Below are 22988 nucleotides of genomic sequence, written 5' to 3'. Positions count from 1 at the left end.
CTGTTGTCCAAACAATTCACTGGGAAGAAGGAGACAAGTCGCTGCCTGAAATCTCTGGCATCCACTGGCGTAACTATAGAGGATGCAGGGGATGCGGTTACACCCGAGCCCAGGAGCCCATAAGGCCTATTTTCTCCATATAGGGAGCCCAGTACTATGAATAAAGCATTTCTTACAGGTTTTGCATTTGGGCCCAGGAACTTCACATTACGCCTCTGAGTTAAGGGGTTAAAGGGGTTGTCCCGCGCCGAAACGTTTTTTTTTTTTTTTTTAACCCCCCCCTCTCCCCCCCGTTCGGCGCGAGACAACCCCGATGCAGGGGTTAAAAAAACAAACCGGAGAGCGCTTACCTGAATCCCGGCGGTCCGGCGTCTTCATACTCACCTGCTGAAGATGGCCGCCGGGATCCTCTCTCTCTGTGGACCGCAGGGCTTCTGTGCGGTCCATTGCCGATTCCAGCCTCCTGATTGGCTGGAATCGGCACGTGACGGGGCGGAGCTACACGGAGCCGGCATTCTGCACGAGCGGCCCCATTGAAGACAGCAGAAGACCCGGACTGCGCAAGCGCGGCTAATTTGGCCATTAGAGGCCGAAAAGTAGTCGGCACCATGGAGACGAGGACGCTAGCAACGGAGCAGGTAAGTATAAAACTTTTGATAACTTCTGTATGGCTCATAATTAATGCACAATGTACATTACAAAGTGCATTAATATGGCCATACAGAAGTGTATAGACCCCCCCCCCAATCAGTTGACATGAATAGACCACAGCTCTCCAGTGAACCCCTCAGGCTTGGGACCTCACGTTCATCGATCACCTAACCTGAGAACAGCTCCGCCTCTTTCAAGTGAATGTTACTAAAGGCCCATTTACATGGAGAGATGATCGCTCAAAGATCGCTCAAACAACAGTTTGAGTGACAGCTTTGAGCAATCATTTTGCATAAACTATTAAGTAGCTACTCAGCTACTTAATAGCAATTAAGTGTGCAAATAAAGCCTTTAGCTGAAAGCAGTTAATAGCCCGAGGGCTCTTATCTGCTTTCAGTTTCTTTGTTCTCTGACGGGAAACGATGCTATCAGCTCTACCCGTGGAGAACTTCTGATAAGGCTGAACGACAATTTTTAGCTTGGCCTGAACTTAACGAACAGCTAGCAGTGCACGAAAAGTGCACGATGGCCACACGTTTAGACGCAACGATGATTGCTCAAACCATCGCTTTTTAGCGATTTTTGAGCGATCATCGCCCTGTGTAAATGGGCCTTAAGGTACAATACAACAAAAAGCCACTATACAATGTATGGCACTGTGCCTGGTATGAGCTAAAGTGACAGAAGTGCTCACTTGAGCATCAATGAGTGTGTGTGTGTGTGTGTGGGGTGGGGGGGGGGGGGGGTAGAAGAACATTATACTGTCAGCCTGGTTAGGGGGCGATGGGAATTATTAATATGTATGTTTGGATTCCCCCTTTAATGCCATTGTGTTTACTTTACAGGCCACTGGGCAGCCGTACGAGCAATATGCAAAGATGATTTTTATGGAGCTGAATGATGCCTGGTCAGAATTTGAAAACCAAGGACAGAAACCGTTATATTAATCTCCTCCTATTTACATATCTCCCCCTTATCTCCTGTGCAGTATAACATCCATCCATGAACGTGACAGACCTTTCCTGGTTTTTCTTTTACAAACCTCCAATAATTCCATCTATTTCATGTATGTTAGGGCAAATGTGGAATTATTGTTGACATGAAAATCTTCCTTTTGAGAATGAACATTTGCACTCTACGTATAGCAGTAAATGCCGGCGTCTTAAGTTACCTCCCTAGTGTTTTATTTATTTTGATATTTATTTTATTTATAATGTGGATTTCAATTAAAATCCTCTGGAGTTGAAACAGTTAATTTAAAACACAACTGACCGCTCTTGTCCATCATATGTGCCTGTGTTAGTTTTTGTTTGTTTTTTATGAATACCCCTATACCCTGCCGAAACCCATATCTCCAAAGACCTAAGATACTTCACAGGTTTCGAGAGGAAGATGTTTTGTGCTGCACTCTCTCTCTTCTTGCTTTTTGGGGTTGGATGAGCAAAACCTTTATTGCCCTGTGCTGCAGGTCTTTTAGTTTTAAAGGGGAATAATATTTAAAATCTCATTTAAGATACCATAGAGAAGTGTCAGAGGACATCGGTGGGTGTCCATGAGTTTGCAGCCCTAGTGATTTCCTGAAAATCCAACTCTTCTCTTTGCTTTCCATCAGGGAACATGACCAACTTGTGAACGATCCATTGACTTTAAGCATGTAAACTCTCTATATAGCACCTTCAGCTCAAGGAACCCACCAATGTCATCTTCCTAACTATTTTGGTGGAAGTTCCCTTTTAATCCTTTTGATTTTGTTAGAATGTGATCTTTAACATCGGGTGACTTACATATTAGCTCTATGTAACAAACATGCAGTGTAATCTGAAACATAAGTTAGGATCTAAATTTAAAGCCTCTTTTGTTGACTTGTTTATTGCATTTTATGTTGTTTTTGGATATGACTATATTGGTTCAATTGCGCATGGACCTCTGAGTCAAGAAAGAAAATGCGTTGCATGATCTCCAAGAATCTTGAGGTGTTGACAGCTTGTACATGTACCTCTATTCAGGATAGTTGTTACTATGAGAACTTCTGGACTGTATAGCCGCACAATGATCAATTGCCATGCTGAAAATGTCTTCTCAATGATACATCTATAAAATACAGAGCGGGCCTTTGAAGTTATTGCCCCCTTTGCTTCCATTGCCATACTACCCTGGAAAGCTGTGTAAGATAATACGGTTATCAGACTGAAGCAATTGGCCAGGATTTTTCTGTCCATGCTTATTGCCTAGAGGTTTTTCTAAGACGTGAGATGTACATATGTTCATTTTTTATGGAGAACGTCCACTGAAACTTTCTTATAATAGTTCCTTGACTGTTGGGCCAAAAGACATCTTGCGTCTTGCCTACAAGAAGCTGCCAGTGCCTACCAATACTACACCCTCTTCCCCAAATTCATGGCATGTCCTATTCCTTTGAAACAGACAGAATTAGGACAAACCATAAGTTTTTTTCACGCAGACCAGAGGTCCATGAGAAAAAAAACTATTTGTACCTATAACCACATAGGCTATAATAGGGCAGTGTGCTGTCCGTGCAATTACACAAACAGTACACGGCTCCATAATACTCTAATGTCCATCTAGCTTTAGAGGGAAGCGTCTTCAGATTTCGAGGTGTATATAAACTCTGCGGAAGCTGAACTTGCAGGTAGCACATTGAATAAGTTTGGATACTTGGCCCCATCTTCAAAGGTGACCTTAATAGATTTTCTCTGGAGATGATCTTTTATACTACAGAGGTACTGGTGGTGGGCGAGCAAATGGACTGGAGAGGGACATTATGCTGGGCTTTGTCAGTGGTTCACAAAGAAGAGGCTGGCAAAGAACTCTCGGGTTAGACATAATCATGGCAGACACTGGCTTGACTATTTGCCAGTTAAAAGAAGCTGTACTTGGTAGACGAAAATGGCATGAGTTGATCCGTAGGGTGAGCCAGAGTCGGCAATGACTGAACGGTTAATCATCATTGCAGGGGTAAAAATGTCATTAAACCCTCTGGACTAATTTTGCAGTTTTGTGAAAGTTTTAGAAGCATCCACTCTCTGCTGGCAGTTGGCAATTTACCCATAAGCCCATCTATTGTAAAGTAGGATTTATTGATTACAAAGGTTTTTATGGAGTAGACATCTTGGTAAACTTTGGTCATGATGGTGACTGATGATAAATATACCATGCTCAAAATAAAATGAAATCAACACTTTGCTCAAAAAAATAACAGAACTCTTAAGTCACACATTACATCTCAATGTTGCTCATCATCCCCAGACTCTTTCATGCCCGTCGTATGCACTCAGCGTGAACCAGCTCTCGTCCATGAAGAGAACGGGGCACCAATGGTGGTGGACCTGACAATTTTCGAGTCCTGTGTCGAAAGCCAATTGAGATGCACGGTTCTGGGCTGTAAGCACAGATCCAACTATAGTACATTGGTGTCTCTTGAAGTCTATTTCTGAGAGTTTGGTCAGAAACATGCACACCAGTAGCTCGCTAAAGGTCATTGTACTTCCTGTATAAGGGAGCAGATACTGGTCTTGATACTGGGCTGACACCAGTGTCCTGGCATCTGTTCCATGCTCTTGTGACTGCGCTTGGAGACACAGTACACCACCTTGTGATGGTATGTATGGATGTGCCATCCTCGAGAAGCAGGACTACCTGTGCAACCTAATTGGGCTGCGGGTAGCGCCTCACTTACCAGTAGTGATAAGGACAGGAGCAAAATGCAAAACTGGAGAAGAATCATTTAGGAAGGATGAGAATTGAGGAATCGTCTCCGTTCACTTTTTGGGGGTTGTCTTGCGGTTGTGTCTCCAATGCACTTGCTCTCCCTCTCATTTGCATCAAAGCAGGTGAAATTGATTCACAATCGCTTCTGCTTCCTAACTGGACAGATTGATATTCTGGACATTTAAGTGACTTGAGGTTATACTGTGATTACGTTTTCCCTTAATTTTTTTGATCGGAGTAGATCAGCCTTAAGACCCTAAGAGAACCCAACCAATAGGATGGGACCATTATAAATTTCTGACAAAATTTCAATTATTCTTAAAGAATACATTCAATGCTACCAACTATCCCAAACTTTGGGGGTTTGTAACCACATTTCTTGGAACATGTCTACAGTTTTAAGACAATCACTTTGTTTACAGTCTGAAAAGTATATTCAGGAATTTGTGTTTATTACATTAGTACAGCGATCAACAACTTGTGGTTTTCGAGCTGTTTTGCACTTACCCAGAATGTTAGAGATTGCAGACATTAGTACCTTTAATAAAATAGTGGACCAGCAATGAGCAACACCGTCTTTCTTGATCTGTGTTGGGATTCCAGTGTTGTAACTGGAAAGTGTCCACTCTCTCTCTCCCCCCAGCTACCCCGCCACCCCCCCCCCCCCCCGAGCACGCTCGGACGAGAAGTCAGTTACTCGAGAAGAGCGGATACTCGCTCAAGTAACTGACCTTACCGAGCGTGCTTGCTCATCTCTAATGGCTTTGCATTGGTGCTTAAAAACTACAACTATTGTAAGTCCCTGAGGACCACCAAAATTCACCAGAAAATATAAATTCTTGAGTCCTCCTCTTCTGTAACCCATAGTATGGTTATATCTGTTTCTTGCCTCTCAAGTGACAATCGCTTATCACTACCATTACAGCTTCTATAGGGTTTACTTTCCAGATATCCTTAGAGGGACCCATCACATTTAAGGCTGTATGTTATAGGGCAAGTGGAGCCGAGCAGATTGATATACTGTATAGTTTTCTGGTAAAAGATCCAGGATAATTTGTATTCTATTCACTGACATCCCTGCTGATCCTGAGTTTGAGTCCAATGGATGGAGTCACTCAATGACTACAGAGTAGGACCGCCCTCTAGACTCATAATCCCAGACTTATCATGGATCTAACTGAATAAAATACAATTTAGGGCAGTTTCACATCTGCGTTGGAACTTCTGGTCGGATGTGCCGCCACAGACCCCGCTAAAAATACTGGAAGAAAAAGCAGTGCATGCAGGACTTTTTCTTCCGGCTAATAGCTGAGCGAAAACTGAACGGACCCTATTGCAGTCATAGAGGTCTATTCGGTTCCGTCCTAAGACAGATGGAGCAGGATGGTGGAACTGCGAATGCAGATGTGAAACCACCTTTACGCATACACACAACATGTATGGTGCAAAGTGTTAAGGCAGAAAGCTCTCGCTCACGACCTGAAGGTTGCGAGTTCAATCCCCAAATAGTTTAGGTAGCCGGCTCAAGGTTGACTCAGCATCCTTCTGAGGTCGGTAAAATCATTACCTAGCTTGGTGGGGGGTAATTAATTAAAAAATGATCTGAAAGTGATGCAGAATTAGTTGGTGCTATGCAAATAATAAGATTTATTTTATTTATATATATATTTTTGTGAGAAAAGATACAATATATCAGTCTGCTTGCCTCCTTGTGCCCAATTAACATACTACTCTGCCATCTTCAATGTGACAGCTTCCCGTAAATGACTAATAGACTTAGTTGTGCTTTGATGGGTCCATGAGGCATATTTCAGTACACAGCTAGGCAGGTTTGCCCCTCCAGCACTAAGCTTAGTAACAGCTTTTGCAGGTACTCTAAGGGTGGCCATGTTGGTTATCACTGACACAGCTGTAACTAAAACTATTGAATAGACTTTACCAACTCAGGGCTCAGTCAGACGGGCGACGATCCGCCCGTGTTTCTGCCCGATAAGATGGCGGCACTACATGCAAACGACTCTCTGCATGACCGGCTCCATTGCCGGCCATGTGTTCTTTCTGCCGGCGGTGTGGAGAGTCATCTGCACCTGCAGTGCAGCGGTCAGAATCGGGCAGAAGCACGGGCGGATCGTCGCTCATGAGACTAAGGCCTCAGCAGACGAGGATGACTCTAGGTCTTATAATTCCTTGTGATTTCAGGAGTTGTGCTTTACCTTCCCACATTGTGGCATGTTAATTTTAGAGGTTTTTTTCTTAATTATTCTACCGAATGTTGGGTTCTACTTTTTATATGTTAAACAGAAAGATGACAAAAAAACATACAACAAAGTAATAAAGTTACAAGAAGAATTAATGATTATGATACGTAGAGTATAAAGAGCTTCAGAACAAATAACGGCTTGTCTTCTCTACATGGAATGTGACTATTTATCCTGTGATTGGTTGATGAACGGTTCCTGATTTCTGTTTGTAGATATTCTCGTGTGTTCTGAGCCTCTGTAATAGAGCCACCTATCATCGTACCGCATTCTTTACTCTACTTAGACTTTTTGCCCGGTCTCATGGCTATAGCATTGTGTAATAAAGTTTCAATTTCAACTCCTTCTAAAAAAAAAAAATGATTTTGTCATCTCACAAAAAATAACTATATATCTGTTTTAACGTTTTCAAAGATTTATTTTCATGCTTGTTTGTGGTTTAAATCATTAAACATGCATTTTTTTTCTTATGAAAAGGCTTCTTGTATCATTACGGTATTGATTATATTGTGGTAATGTTAGTTTCCTAAAAGCCTAAGGTTGAGTTTACACTGGGCGGATTTTCTGCGGAAGTTTCATCCGGAATTTCACCGAGGCAAATCCGCCTGCGGACGCAAATTCGGGGTTGGCCGGCCATGTGAACGAGATTTCTCAGAAATCCGCCGTGGCAAAGCCGAAAGAAGCCGGTGCTGCAGCGCGGATTCGCCGGCTGCATCATGTTCATTTTTTTTTCTTCCGCTGCGGCCGCGCTCTCCTGGGAGTGCCGACCGCAGCGGAAGAGTGTGTGACCAGGCCGCTTCAAAAGGCGTAGCTAAGTGCCACGGGTTTTGAAGCAGCGGATTTCTGGTGAAAATCTCGCAGTTTTTCGCTGCGGCCAAACCGTGAGATTTTCGCCCAGAATCCGCCCAGTGAGAACCCAGCCTTAAGGCTATAAGGACACCTTTGGAGTTGGGGGTAATTTTTTTTCTAATTAAAGCATATACTTTGGGCCGACCCTTTTAGCAGTAGGGATTAATTAAAAACTTTGCAACGTTTTCTTTAGTAGCTCCCACTGCAGTCTAAGCGCAGTTCACACGGGCGTAATTGCGCCGCATATTGTGCCGTGTGCAGAACTAATTTCAATGGGTTCATTCACAGGTGGATATTTTTCCACACACACACACACAAAAAAAAGCGCCATGACCTATTTTGGCGCGTATTTCGCATCGCAAAAGGCCATTGAAATGAAGGTTCCGATGCAAATATGCAGTATATACGCAAGAAACCTGCATATTTACTGTGTACTTGCATGGCAAATTAATGGGACCTTTTACGTACTATATGCGCACGTAAATACGCAGCTTTCACTTTGACCCGCGTGTAGCGGCGCTGAAAGAGCTTGCCCAATCAGCTGATATCCTGAGCGGCGGAACGCAGCCAATCAACTACTGACCACTAGAGATGAGTGAGCATACTCGCTAAGGACAAATACTCGAGCGAGTATTGTCCTTTTCGAGTACCTGCCCGCTCGTGAGAAAAGATTCGGGTGCCAGCGGGGGCAGAGCGGGGAGGAATGGGGGGGGGGGGGGGGGGGGGAATCTCTCCCCCCCCCCCTCCCCCCGCTCCCTTCTGCAACCCACCGCTCACCTCTGCCGGCACCAGAATCTTTTCTCACGAGCGGGCAGGTACTCGAAAAGGACAATACTCGCTCGAGTATTTGTCCTTAGCGAGTATGCTCGCTCATCTCTACTGACGACCTATCTTGAGGTTAGATCATCAATAGTATTTTTGCCTGGGAAACCCCTCCGGCTGCGTTCACACAGGCGTTAATCCCGCAGAATGTCCACAGCGAGATCGCACGGAAATTCTGTGAGATTTCCGCAGCTGAAGTCCCCGCGGGTTTTGAAAGCAGCTTGTTCTGCTGCGGCCATCTCTCCCCATAGAGAGGAGAGAGACGGCAGCGGAAACGGCGATAAAATTGCCATGCAGCGGTATGACCGTTTCAGCGCGGCTTGGCCGCTACGGATTGTCCGCAGCCTGTGGATGGGATTTTCACAAATCTCGTCCACTGTGCTGCTTAGTCTCGAACTTAAGATTGCCGGAAATTAGTGTACATTACTTGTGCGCCAATCTTGTGAAGACACGGCACAGGAATGGGGGACCCACTATGAGACACAGCCCCCCAGAGCGATTGTGGGCGACTGTCGGCCCCGAACGAGAAGTCGCTGATTAGTCGCCTGTTGTTCGGTTTCAGTGAAACTGAACGACTACCGAGCGGCTTCTCACCCAATCTTTGAGTGATTGCCGGTTTGCAGTGAATGGCGACAAGTGGCCAAAAGAGATCTCCAGCTGTCTGCCTCCATTCTCTTGACAAACTATCGCTCCTGTGTGAAAGCAGGGGAGCCATTGTTGCTGGGACGGCTGTTGGGCGTTTATGCGTGCCGCAGCTGTGCCATGTAAAGACACCATTAGACTACTGATGTATACTAATGCACTGTGTCCGTGGTGCGGCCATCTTTGTTTGTCCAAAACCTGAGGGTTGATTTACTATACACCATCCAAATATTTTTTTTTAATGGAAGAAATCTGTATTTGGAGTAAATTGAAAATAAATAATAATAGGTGCATTTTTTCAGACTTCTATTATTCATTGTGTAACCTAACTACGGACAGAGCAAAAAAAACCACCTCACATATGTGCTAAGGGAGAAACCTACACAGCAGCTGACTAAAAGCGCAACGTCCAATAGAAACGCACTTCTTTACTAGGCTTACACCTCCCCTCCAATCAAGACGTTCTGACACATCCCTCTCGTCCAATCAGAACGTTCTCTCTCATAATCTGCCTTCTGTCACTATGTCCTCACGGCAACAGAAGGCGGGGTGGAAACAAAATACAGGGAGAGAAGGCGGGAAGTCTTCTCAGCCAATGAAGTCTTGGATTCGCGTGAGTGACAAGCCTACGTGACCAATCAGAGTGCAGCAAGCTGCGCTGCTGAGTTCCTGCCGGCGCTTCTGGCTTCCTCTCACTGGCTAACAGTCAGGAAGCAGCAGTGTAAACACAGACTGTACCAAAGATAGCGCAGCCCTAAACATGGCGGGGATTAAAGGTATCGTCGGAGTCTTTCCACCTTCATCTCTACTAATTATCCCAACAGCCTCAGTCCTGTCTGTCGGGTAACGCGGCTACTTCCGTGTTCTGCGCACAACATAACTCTTTCACTGCCGGCTACAAAGTGGTTCAGCTCTGGGCACAGATTTAACCTCTTAGTGACCAGACATCTGTTTCCTTCTTCTTCATCCTTGTATTGCAGGAGCTCTTAACTTTTGTTCATGTGTACTTTTTGTACAGTGTTGCCATTTTGGGGTGTATATATAATTTGGGGTGCGGGTTATTCTATCAGGTTTTTGGGTGAGGGGTTTTTTTGTGCATTTTTTTCACTTGCGGTAAAATAGCACGCTAGTAGTGCGATGGTAACTATGTGTCATCGTGTTTATAAGGCTGCGTTCGGGTCAGTTCAGGGTTTCCATCTCCGTTTTTAGAGGAGAGAAGCTAAAACAAAACGGAGAAAATCAGATCTGCCCAAAAGCAAACGAAAACCTTCTGATTTGATGACATTCCGTCAGGTTTCGTTTTTTTTTTGTTTGGATGGAAAAATAACACGCAGACTGCACTATTTTTCCGTAAAAAAAAAACAAAAAAAAACAAGAAACTGAAATTTGACGGAATGGAAGCGAACGGAACCTTTTTCACTTTTTTAAAATCCTATTAAAATTAGTGGGGGAAAAAAACTGATCATCCCCCCCCCCCCCCATTTTATTTGTTTCTCTCCTCCAAAAACTGAGCAGAAACGGATGCCCTGACCCGACCCTAATGCAAGTATGAAAGCAACCTCACTTTCTCGCAATAAAAGCATGTTTTACGTAAAAAAAAAAAAAAAAAAGTTGAGTTTTTTATTTGAGTTATTTATATTTCTTTTTGGGGGGGGGGGATGCCAAAACAACCCCTCCAAAACATTTGTTTTGTTGCAAATTTTTGTTGCCGGTTACCATGCATGTCAGACGTATGCTGGGACTATTGATGACCAAAATAAAAAAAAAACCTCTTACTTTCTTTCTTTTGTATATAAAATAACCCAATTGCTTCCTTTCTGTACAATTTGCATATCTCTTCCCAGGGTGCATTGCCTGTAAGACTCTTTGCACCAGCTGGATCAACGCAAGGAGAAACCGTACCCACCGAGAGGAATACCAGATATTAGGAGCATACCGATGATCATTTCAATAAACTTTATTTATAAAGCCCCTTTCAGCAACAATCTCCTCTGCATTGTAGATCTATGATAGTTTTGGATTTACCACTTACTCTGTATCTTTTCTTCACCCTTCTTTTTAGCACTTGTCGCCTTATCATTTAGTGGAGCCATTGGTCTAACCTTCCTCATGCTGGGATGTGCCTTAGAGAGTTACAGGTAAGAATCCTATCATATAGTCTGGGCAGGATTTACTCCGTCCCCCCTTCTCTTCTTCTCTCCACCCTTTGCCGCTGTTTGCAATAGGAGGGGTGGGATGGGGGCGAAGTTAAGCCCTGCCCCTTTATTGCAAACAGCGGCAAGGGATGGGAGCTCAGCACACTAGCTCCCGCCTCATCCTGCCTCCTCCCCTTGCAGAGAGCCAGCGAGGAAGAGAGAAGGGCTGTCTCCCCCTGTCCGACGGCGTATATGCCGCTACGTACATCACACAGTAGCGTTTTACAGCCGTCCGATATGTGAATAAGCCCTTATACATACATAAACATAATATACATATTTCCCCAGCCAAGCAATACATTTAAGCATAACTATACATAAATGAATTACACCCCCCTCCCCACCCCCCGCTCTTCCCAACAAAATCTGGTAAACATATACAGGGAAAAAAACACTTTAGACCAATTTTCCTCTGTCTTCTCAACTCTCCCTCCTCAACATTCCTTCACTAACTCAATGCAAATATGAGCAGTTTAAAAAGAAAATATTAAAAGTTGAGAGTGTATTTTTTAAAAATGGCAGAAAAACACTTTTCCTACAAACCCCCTTTATTATGGAAAAAGAAAAGAAACAAACCTATTACGTGTCGCTGCGTTTGTAATGGCCCGTACTATAGAAGCATTGTGTCGGTTATCCCACATGGTAAACAGCATAAATTTTAAGTGTGAAAATTACTATTTTTCATTCGTATACCTCCAAAAAAACACAATACAAAGCCGTCAAAAAGTTGTGTGCGCTCCAAAATGGTATAAATGGAAGGTACACTACAGCTTGGCAAAAAAATAACATTATGGGTTTTGAAAAGCGATGATGCGCATACATTATTATTATTTATTTTATAAAAAGAGGTTTTATTGTGACAGAGTAAGAAAATATAAACTTGGCATTGCTGTAATTGTATTGACCCAAAGAATAAAGTTAGCATATCATTAATACCACACAGTATACACCGTTTTAGAAAAAGAGGCAAAACTGCAGTGCTCCATCTGTGTCGCAATATGCAATAAAAACCTATCAAAAAGTTGCATTTACCCCCAAAATGGTAGTGATGGAAACTGGCGAGAATCGCTACCTCACCCAGCTCCGTTGGTGGATCAATAGAAATGCTTTGAGTCTTGGAATGCAGCGATGCAAGTTTATTGTAGAAAATTAGTAGCACACATAAACTATATACATTTGGTATTGCCACAATTGTATTGACATTTCATGTATACGATAAAATTCGTAAAATAAAACCTAAAAAAAAAACAAGGTGGAATGTTTTTTTTTTTTTTCTTTAATTTTTTCCCATCTAGTACAAAAATTTAAAAAAATGAATAAGAGTTAAACAATACATTATAGGCACACACGGGGGGACCTTTAGAACATACAACTCGTCCTGCAATAAACAAGGCCTCATATGGCTGTCGACGAAAAAATAAGAATGTTATGCATTTTGAAATGTAACGATGTAAAAACGAAAAAAAAGCCTGGTTTTTAAGATGAAAAATAAGCCGGTCACTAAACGGTTAATACATATATTAAAACAAATTAATAGGATTAGGCAACAAACATTAATAAAAGGAATGAAATGTAAAAAGCTACCCTCTTCCTAAAAATGTGCATATCTCAACAAGCACAATATTGGATATCCCGTGTGACACGAATGTATTTTGCATGTGCATCAGGTGTCCAGGCATTGATATGTTACTGCAGGCATACAATAATTAGCCCCAGCCTTTAGTCATTGGAATACATATTTGGCTTGGGTAAAGCAGGAAAGGGTTAATAGCCACCTTCCCAGGACTAGATGGGTTTTCATTGCTCATCCCATTCAGCAGAACGTGTCGTCCTTTTACTCAGGAATGTCTTTTCTGATACCTAATGTTTTTTTTTCTTCTTTTCAGAATATATTGGCCCCTTTTTGTTTTGATATTCTACATTATTAGCCCCATTCCACATTTTATTGCCATGAGAGTCAGTGACGACAGCGACGCAGCAAGCAGTTCCTGCCGAGAACTAGCGTACTTCTTCACCACCGGGATTGTGGTCTCCGCATTTGGATTTCCCATTATTCTTGCCAGAATAGCAGTGGTAGGTAACGTACGAAGCTCATGGAAAGGGGTTGGAAAAAAATCACGGTGTCCTTAAGGACTTAAAATAGATTGTAACGTAGTAAAAAAAAAAAGATCAGCAATATTTATCTATTTTCAATTGGTTTAGCATAAACCCTTATTTAAACAATAGGTCATTTTCTAACAATGCATTTCCTTTAAAGGAGTTGTCTAGTTGTAAACTGCTGATGGTCTATCAGCACAATAGGCCATTAATAATAGAGTGACGGGTGTCTGCCACCTGGGAACCCCGCCAATCAGTTGTTTGATGGCTTGGCGCGCTCGTATAATGAGCTGAATTGCGCAGGACACAGACAGCTCTGTTCCCACTGCACTGGCCAGGCTTGGTATTGCAGGCCAAATTCCCATTTACCTCAATGCGAGCTCGGCCTGCAATACCAAGCCTGGCCACTGTAAGGAAAACACAGCTGTCTGCTTCCTGCAGAAATCAGCTTGGTGCCCAAGCACAAAGACCTAGCGAACAGTTGATTGTCAGGGGTCCTTGGCAACAGACCCCCATTAATCTACTATGGATGTCCTATTTTGCTGATACGCCATCAATAGTTTACAACTGGACAGCCCCTTTAAGGTACTCTTTGTTTGAATACGTCTAGAGTCATTAACATGTATGTTCAGAATACCTTAGAATTATATTATAGCTCATATCCTGCATCTTGAACACTTCCTATGCGATCCTAGGACATGTAGCATTTAAAAGGGTTATCCAGTTGCTGGACGATTTTTTTTTTTAACTTTAGCTTTAAATGTGTTAAAATAACAAAACCAGTGGTACTTGCCTGTCCTCAGCCCCGCGGATCCAGTGCTACAGGTCAATGGTCCCCCCAGTCTTCGTTTTAGAACAGAAACCACCTGACCGCCGCGGTGGTTGGGTGCCGTTCGCCGCTCAGATGCAGTGAGCTTCTATGCCAGGGGAAGAGCACCTGACTGCCATTCCACAACAAAGACCGGGAGGACCACTGGGCTGCAGCTCTAGATCACCAGGGCTGAGGACAGGCAAGTACCACTGGTTTTGTTATTTTAGCACATTTAAAGTTAAAAGAAATGTCCGGCAACCAAACAACCCCTTCAAATGTCATTATCTGCAATGAAAAAAAAACATTTTCAAAGGACTTGACAGAGATTTATGTACATTTAGAGACAGGTAAGCTGAAGATGCCACAGATGACAGGGCATGTTACAATTTAAAAAACCACCACCAGATGGCGCACATGTCCCTCATATAATAATGAAGACAAATATCTAAATAGGACAGACCTCTAGAGGCTTTGAAGAAGCTTGTTCCAGGCTATTATTGCATCTGTGAAAATAAACCTTGGGGCAGTGAGATCTGTTTTTTTTTTGGCAGGAACATGACTTTTCTTTAGGAGGGGATCGCAAAAAACAGTTTTATGAATATTAGGAATATGATTTTATGGAAGCTTTCATAACACCATGGTTTTCGTAAGATTCGTGACCTCTCACACCTGTGCTGGGCTTCTGTTATGGGGTTCCATTTTCATGTTCTAAAAATGTAAACCCTACCCTATGATGGAACCGAACAGACTCCATTGAATAAGATGGGGTTCATCCAGCTTCCTCTTTGTCGCCTGGTATTTTCCCAGAAGAATTAGCGCAGCGTACTGTATGATATCTTCCAGAATTTTATATCCGGTCTGTAAGGCAGTCTGGCAGGATGTCACAGGCTGCTGCAGCCAATCACGGACCTGATATAAAATCCTGGAAGATATAATACAGTAGGCTGCGCTAATTCTGGAAGATAATACAGTACGCTGCGTAGTGTGACGTCCTTTCAACAGGCTGACTGCAGCCTATAAACAGAGCATCAGCCCGGTGCATTGAGAGGTGGCACTGGAGCTGCGGGTAGTCAGGATGCATGAGTATACCCGTGTATTATTTTTCCATATGGCCAGCATTTAACCACTTCATGACCGCCTATTGTAAATCTTCATCAGGTTGCTGTGAAGTGTGTATAGGTCTATGGATCAGGCTTGGAGGGTAAGGGGTGAGACTTCCCGCACTCTATCAGCCCCCCACCCACCCCCAAAATATTTATCCCTGTGTACATAAAATTCCTAACAATTAAAATATCACAATATTTATCCTGCATAGTGAAGGCCATGTTAAAAAAAAGACAGGAATGCCAGAATTGCAGTATTTTTTTTGGTATCCCAACTTCCAAAAATTTGAACAAAAAGTGATCAAAAAGACAACAAAATGGCAATAGTAAAATCTGTAGCTCACCCCACAAGAAATGAGCCCTCACACAGCCCAATCGTCAAAAAAAGTTTTTTAAAAAGTTACAGGTCTCAGAATATGGTGATGAAGTAGTTTTAGTTTAAGAAAAAAATGTTATTTCCTTTATCAAAATAGGAAAACAAAAAAGCTCTATTAATTTGGTATTAAAGCGCTGCGGAATAAGTTGGCGCTATACAAATAAAAATTATTATTATTATTACCGTAGTCCTATTGACTCATTGAACAAAGTCTATTTTGCTGCGCGGCGAATGCTGTAAAAAATGTAAAAACAAATCTGAGAACTAGAAATGTAATGTAGGAATAAAAGCTCAGCCTTTCTGAACATCCAGTACATTCTCTCACGGATTGTCTGTTTTATCGCAGATCCAATGGGGTGCGTGCGGCCTGGTCCTCGCAGGGAACGCCGTGATATTCCTAACCATTCTGGGATTTTTCATCGTCTTTGGAAGAGGTGATGACTTCAGCTGGGAGCAGTGGTAAACCCTAGCCGCCTCTCATCTTGTATATACAGCCCCCTGCTGCTCCTATATACAACGCTAGTATATCGATCACGGCCTATTTTCATGTATACCTAATGAAGATGAAGATCAGGCGAGGCCGTGCGTCCTACGTGACATGGAAGGATTCTTTTTTTATTTTTAACAGGTTTCATTTTGTAAAATCTCCTCTTGTGATAAAAACGCCCTTTTCTGATGACCTTCGTGTTCTACACGAGTCCAAGACGGACTGCTCTTTTATAACTGTATACCGTATCAAAACTTGGAATATTCAATGTGTCATTTCTACTGCTTTTTATGTGTTTTACCTTTTTGTTGGAGCAGAAGCACTTTTAAATACTTGTAGCTTACAGTTTTATGCATTAAGGAAAAAAAAATAAAGAATAATGACATTTTTGTAAAACTTTTAATTTAAAGTGATAATCAGTAATGGTTATATTTTTTATGTAGCTTTATTAACTTTTCCACGGTTTTCAGTCATTATTTTTTTTTTTTAGTTTATTCCGAGTAGATTTTTTTTTTTTCATTTTTTTGTTTCACTTTCATGACTTTTTTTTAACCCTTTCCAATCCAATTTGTATCCTGGTTTTCCTAGGGGGCTTACTCTTTTTCTGCTGTTATACAATGGCGCTATATGCTGGCTAAAGCCAGTACTGCATGAGGTGACACGTTGGATAGGCTCCGACAGCAGAGAGGCTGGCAATATACAGTAAGAGAACCCCGACAGATGTCTTCCAACATCAGAGCTGTACAGCCTTAAATCATAATGTCTTCAGACGTCAGACAGTGGATTGGAAAGGGTTAAAGGGGTTGTCCCATCATTGTACTAATGCCTTACTAGGGTCTATAGATCACCGCCTGTGAGCCAGAGCGAATATCAAGCATCGTCTCTCGCTCTAGCAAACTCAGGCCGTCCATGTATTAAATAGATGGGCAGTCGTTTTCATGGCTACTGTGTAATGATACACGTCCCTCGCAGCTTTCACTAGTGAGTGGCGCTGCTTCTCCTGGCAGAATCTGGGTCAAGGACCACATCTGCATGAAAGTTGTATCTTCTCCCCTTTATTGCACGGTTTTCCAAATTTCTCTTCACACTAAAAACTTACTGATAGATTAACCCTTAACACCAAAGGGCGTTCATGGTTGCCCTCCAGCGGTGGGATTTGTATGGAGCAAGGCCAGGAGATGGGCCTGTGGCGCATCTTAATTGAGTGCCTGCAGATGATCACCAGTTCAATGGTGACAGCAGTTTTTTAAAAGATTTTATTTTTTAAAAATAGTACAAAAAAAATAAAAACTACTATATATAAATTTTGGATCATTGTAATCCTACTGACCCACAGCAAATAAAGTTAACGTCATTTTTGCCACACTGTGTATGCTGTAAAAGCAAGCTCACCCCTATCAAAAAAATGGCAAATTTGAATTTTTTTTCCCTCGTTTCACCCCACTTAAACATTTTCAAAAGATCATCAATACATTAAAATGGTACCATTGAAAAGTACTCATTCCCCCCCCCCCCCCCCAAAAAAAAGAAGCTTGTTAAGTATAAGACGTACACCCCCCGGACACAGCGGGACCTGATAAACCTCATAACTTAGTTTATGGTGCTTACAGGAGGTAACAGGTTATCTTTAATTAGCTTTTTATAAAATCACTCCTAATGTACTGCGTGTGACATGGGGACATTAGATTGTGAGCCCCACGGTGGACAGGGACTTAATTTACACGTGTAAACGCTCCCCGATCAGTGCTTCGTGTACAATGTTAACCTGTTGAGCGAGAAGTCTACGATCCAGCGGTGATCTCTGCCTGTCTAAACGCTCTGCACGAGTGCTAACGACCTTAGCAGTGGTGTTAGCGCTCGTGCGGTCGTTTAGACTACCGTCGTCCTGTCTAAATGGGACATTAGGTGGCTCTGTACAGCTCAGTGGGATATAATGGTGCTATATAAGCAACAGGAATTAATTAGTTAAGCAAGGAGCACTGGCCAAAGTCAATAATAAGACGATCCGAGTCAGGCAGAAACACCAAGGGAGATCCAAGACGGATTCAGAAGACTGAAGTCAGTATCCGAGCATCCAGCAAGGAAGGTGCCACCTGTGATGTTTGTGTTTTCATATCTTGATAAACTGATCACCATTGCATAATTATTTGTTAAGAAGCCAATCAGACCCACATCCCATTTAAGGGGGTTTGTACCAAGTTATCCCCTAACCACAAGATGACTTGCTTATCAGTGGGGGGTTTTACCACTGAACCCCGACCAATCCTGAGAACGGGGGTCTCATGTCCCTCTTTTCTCCTTGCTGCGGGCTCACTGCACCTGCCGCAGTGAGCAGGAGACTGAATGGAGTGCCGGCCGTGCAAGGACACCGCTGCTCCATTCATTTTCAATTGGACGGACAGAGGTGGCTGAGCGGTAAGCACTTGGGTATTTGTATCGGTCCCATTGAAATGAATGGAGCGCTGACTAAGCATGCGTTGGCCAACACTCCATTCATTCTGAAATTACTGCTGTGGGAGAAGTGACCCTGCAGCGACAGGCTGTTTGGACACGGGACCCCCGTTATCCCCTATTGTATACACTGTGTTATGCCTAGTGCACCGTCTTTTTGGATGGGGCATGACGGGGATTTAAAGAACACCAACAAGAGCATCCTTGCTGATATCATGGTATCATCCTGTCACTTTGTGCACTGCAGACAGTAAAAACTAACGCAATTAAAAGTATATAAAAGTATATTGGATCTTGTAATAACTGTATAGATGATGTCAGTCAGAAGCAGGACTACACTTCATATCAAAGTAATAGATCATCTCGTAAGGTAACGTTACGTAGGCTGAACTGGATGGACGTGTCTTTTTTTCAGCCTGACCTATTATGTTACGATGTTAATGTATGGAAATAATGAAATAAACTTTTTTTATGTTTCATACAATATGGGGGTCCAGTATTTCTATGGTATATATTTATAATCTGGGACTGAGTGGCTTTTTTTATATTTTGTGTAGCACTGACCAAAGGCTTATCTATGTGACTTGTTCTATTTTACTGTACCCCAGAAGCCTCTGACGGTGCCTTTGTGAGCAGGATGCCAGAGGGATTATGGGGGAGATGTATTTTGTGCATCAGCTGTATTAGAGGCTGCTGTAAAATTGCTGCATTAAATAAAGTCTGCATCCCCTCTTGGCTGCAAGGATTGATTTTTTTTTTTCCTACAGATTGTATTTTTTGTTGTTGACCTCAAAGGAAAAAAAGTTTCCCAAAATTGGCTTGTTCAGACGAGCGCTGTGGGTGCGCATTAGAGGCGCGCACAGGATGCGCTTCTGTAGGAAACGATTGGTTCCTATAGAAGCGATCTCATGAACAATTGTTGGGCACGCTAAATTCGCGCACCTCACAAAGTTACGACAGGTCGTATGTAAGCTTCGTGGGGCGCGCAAAGATAGCACCTGTCCTAGCTTTGCGTGCTTTCCTTAGACTCCTATGGGAGTTGGAAAGCACACAGCCCACATCATGGAATGTGGAAGGGACCTCCAGGGTCATCCGGTCCAACCCCCTGCTCAGTGCAGGATTCACTAAATCATCCCAGCCAGACATTTGTCCAGCCTTTGTTTGAACACTTCCATTGAAGGAGAACTCACCACCTCCCGTGGTAACCTGTTCCACTCATTAATCACCCTCACCACTTGTCCTATCTTTGTGTGCTTTCCTTAGACTCCTATGGGAGCTGAAAAAGCACGCACCTCACACCACAAATCGTGTGAACGGGATACTTTAAGCATCATAGAATAGTGAAGTTGGGAGGGATGTGCAGGGTAATCGGGTCCAACCCCCTACTCAGTGCAGGATTCACTAAATCATCCCAGACAGATATTTCTCCAGCCTGTTCCACTCATTCATCACCCTCACTACTTGGCGATTGTAGCTTTGAAGCTGCAGAATTGTGAGTGCAGATCTGGAGTACAATACAGGGTTTTACTCAGAATCAGTGAATGTAACGAATTTCCGGTGTTTCAGTTTATGTACACTATACTACCAAAGGTAAGGGGATCCCAGAGCAAGAATCACACGTAGTCATTATTTCCATCTGTTAATACTTAGCGGGTCTCCTTTGGTCCTAATGACATCAGATACTCTCCGTGGCATACTTTCTACTAATGTCTGATACACTTCAGCTGGTATTTCCCTCCATTTATCCTGCAAACGTCTAGCCACTTCTCTCAGAGAAGATGGACACAGCGGCATTGACTTGACAAAGACCGCAAACATCGGTCGAAACGTCCTTCAGTTTGGGCATAATAAAGGAACTTCGTTTAAGGATGTGAGCATTACTACACATCTATTGGTACTCCTGGATGCTGCTCTTATTCTTTGGGACTGTATGTGCATATATGGTTCATGGATCCAGAACCATGTTATGAATGTGCATCCTTCACCATATGCAGAAGCCTCCCCTCTTAATTGAGGTACGTTCGTGTGCTGCTGCCAAACTAAGAGTGTTTTGTAGGTGTCACCTCTCAGTGTAATCATGCCTGTGCAGGGAGGTGAGGAGGTGAGCTGTGACTACTGTGAATGGTGGATCATGTGTTATCTATACACAGGTGTCGCTTCTCAGTGTAATCCTGTCTGTAATGATAATGTAGGAGACATTGTAGAGGGTGATGAGGAGAAACGAAATCGATTAAATAGCCTTTTCTCCAGTGTATTCACAGAGGAAAATGAAATGTCAGATGAGATGCAAAGTGATGAAGTAAACTCTCCACTAAATGTCACCAGTCTAACCCAGGAAGAAGTGCAGAGCCGTCCTAAAAAGATTACAATAGACAAATCGCCGGGTCCTGATGGCATATACCCCCGGGCTCTAAGGGAATTAAGTAATGTGATACACAGACCCGGGTTCACTTATATTTAAGGACTCTATAGTGGCGAGATCTGTTCCACTGGATTGGCGCACAGCCAATGTCGTGCCAGTATTCAAAAAGGGATAAGAAATCATCAGTCTGTGTAAAAGCAATTGAACGACTGTGGTTTGTATACATCAACGACTTTGCAAAGTCACTATTTGAACCACAGTTACCCCATGTAAAGGTACCTTACGACTGCGGTACCTATATACAGTGATATGTAGAGGCTGCAGAAGATGAGCGGTGCAAACATTTTACCTAAACCCTGCTGCAGAAGTGATTGTCAGCCCAAAATGCATGTATTTAAGGTCGATGACACACCACCTTATTTTCTGGGCCCGTAACACGGGTATGTATCCCAGCCTGTCTGCGGGTCTGCTGACCTGTACTTTGAGCATCGTAGGAATGCCACGGTCAGGTTGGCACACAGGTTTGCATTGTGGTACAAAAAGCACACCTGAAATACTGTGGTGTGTTACCGCCTAAGTGTAAAAAAAAAAGTGCCCCCAAAGGTGTCCATAGCCTTTCAGATAAAAAATGACATTACAGCCTGCTTTGCTTTCCAGTACAGACCTTCACATAAAGGATTTACAAAGAGTGCTATACTGTATACAACACAAAGTACTGGGCCATTAGGAAAACCATGAAGGGATTCTGTCACCAGGTTCATGAAGCTTGACTTGAGGCTGAGCTCCGAGTCACAGAGGCGGACCGTGTAGGTTTCTTGCTGCCCACATCATGCAGACTTGACAGCTCTCTCCCTAACGTTACATTCCTTAATGGTAAAAAAACAAGTTCTACAAGATTTAATTCTTAGGGACCGCCTTTACGATCTCTGGAGAATACAACACACTAGTGAACGCGACTTTTCTTTCTTTTCACATTCCCATAAAATGTATTCACGTATTGATATTTTTTGTTACATTAACTCTTTCGAATCCACTGGCTGACGTCTGAAGACATTCTGATTGAAGGCTGTACAGCTTCCGATATCAGAAGACATCCGGCAGGGTATTCTTACTGTATATTACTGGCTGCTCTGTAGTCGGGGGCCTCTCCAGCATGTCCCATACCGCAGTACTGGCTCTAGTCAGCAGATGGTGCCATTGTATAATGGCAGAAAGAGAAAGCCCCCTAGGAAAACCCTGAATCCAAAATTGGATTGCAAAGGGTTAATGGTTAATACAGAAAGTCCTTTGCTCAATATTATAGCGCACTTTACAATTTGAAAGATGATTCAAATATTATACATCCCAATTTGCAACTTATTGATGACTTTTTAGAAGATCTCTCTCTTTCATCTCTTTCCCGTTCTCAAACTACATTTCTCAATAAAATCACAGAGGTAAGAAAAAATGCTCAAAGACATAAATCACAGAAAAAGAAGCAGATACAGGATATATACTACAGGAAAGGCTCGATCACCGTTTAACCTGGTAGCATGCAGCAAGCCAGATTACAACATAAAGGAGCAAAAATGTTCATGTGCAGACTGATTGAGCAGCCACTCAACCCAACCCAGGGTGGGGGAGGGGTGACTGCCAACAGACCCAGCCTGCACAATATGAACTGATACCAAGAGACCGCCCTAGACAGATGCACCACTACAGCCTTTCCTGTAGTATATATCCTGTATCTGGCTTCTGTTATATCTCTTTCCATATCAGAGATATGCAGGTAAACCACTCACTATTCCTGCAAATTTCAAGCCTATTTCATTATTAAATTCAGATGATTACTATTAGTAATGGCACTAGACAAGGCTGTTCCATGTCAACATTCATTTTTGCTTTAATAATGGAACCCTTTGCTGAATATATAATATCTTTTCAAACTATCCATGGGATTCAGGTTGGTAACAAAGAACATAAAATAGGTTCATTCGCTGATGGTATTAATACTCCTTCCAAACTCGATGCTTGGTTATCCTCTCTTCAATACACTAATAAATGACTTTCTGCTTGCTACCACCTTCTATCAGACCACATGGATAGTCCTAAAAAAATATGGGATATATATCTTTTGGGACTGTCCGATGCTGGCGGGCTTCTGGGTGGAGGTCTG

General features: G+C 42.8%; 2 protein-coding genes across 4 annotated transcripts in view; both read left to right on the top strand.

Annotated features, from left to right (window-relative positions):
- The window catches only part of DNAJC6 (DnaJ heat shock protein family (Hsp40) member C6), a 60625-nt gene extending 55589 nt beyond the window's left edge, over positions 1 to 5036 (top strand). For all 3 annotated transcript variants that reach the window (XM_066597678.1, XM_066597677.1, XM_066597676.1), the window contains exon 19: positions 1497 to 5036. In XM_066597678.1, coding sequence (XP_066453775.1) covers positions 1497 to 1598 — 102 coding nt within the window. In that variant the 3' untranslated portion in view covers positions 1599 to 5036. The remainder of the gene's footprint in view (positions 1 to 1496) is intronic.
- Positions 5037 to 9624: 4588 nt separating this feature from the next.
- On the top strand, positions 9625 to 17532 carry LEPROT (leptin receptor overlapping transcript). The gene is made up of 4 exons (XM_066597675.1): positions 9625 to 9727; positions 11014 to 11089; positions 13033 to 13219; positions 15880 to 17532. Exons 1-4 carry the CDS (start codon positions 9712 to 9714, stop codon positions 15994 to 15996), a joined length of 396 nt encoding a protein of 131 aa, XP_066453772.1. The 5' UTR covers positions 9625 to 9711; the 3' UTR covers positions 15997 to 17532.
- The last annotated feature ends 5456 nt before the right edge of the window (positions 17533 to 22988 follow it).

The sequence above is a fragment of the Eleutherodactylus coqui genome, chromosome 3, assembly GCF_035609145.1.
Source record: "Eleutherodactylus coqui strain aEleCoq1 chromosome 3, aEleCoq1.hap1, whole genome shotgun sequence".
Taxonomy (NCBI): Eukaryota; Metazoa; Chordata; class Amphibia; order Anura; family Eleutherodactylidae; genus Eleutherodactylus; species Eleutherodactylus coqui.
The sequence above is the reverse complement of the archived record's forward strand: the minus strand, read 5'-3'. Positions and strand labels throughout refer to the sequence as shown.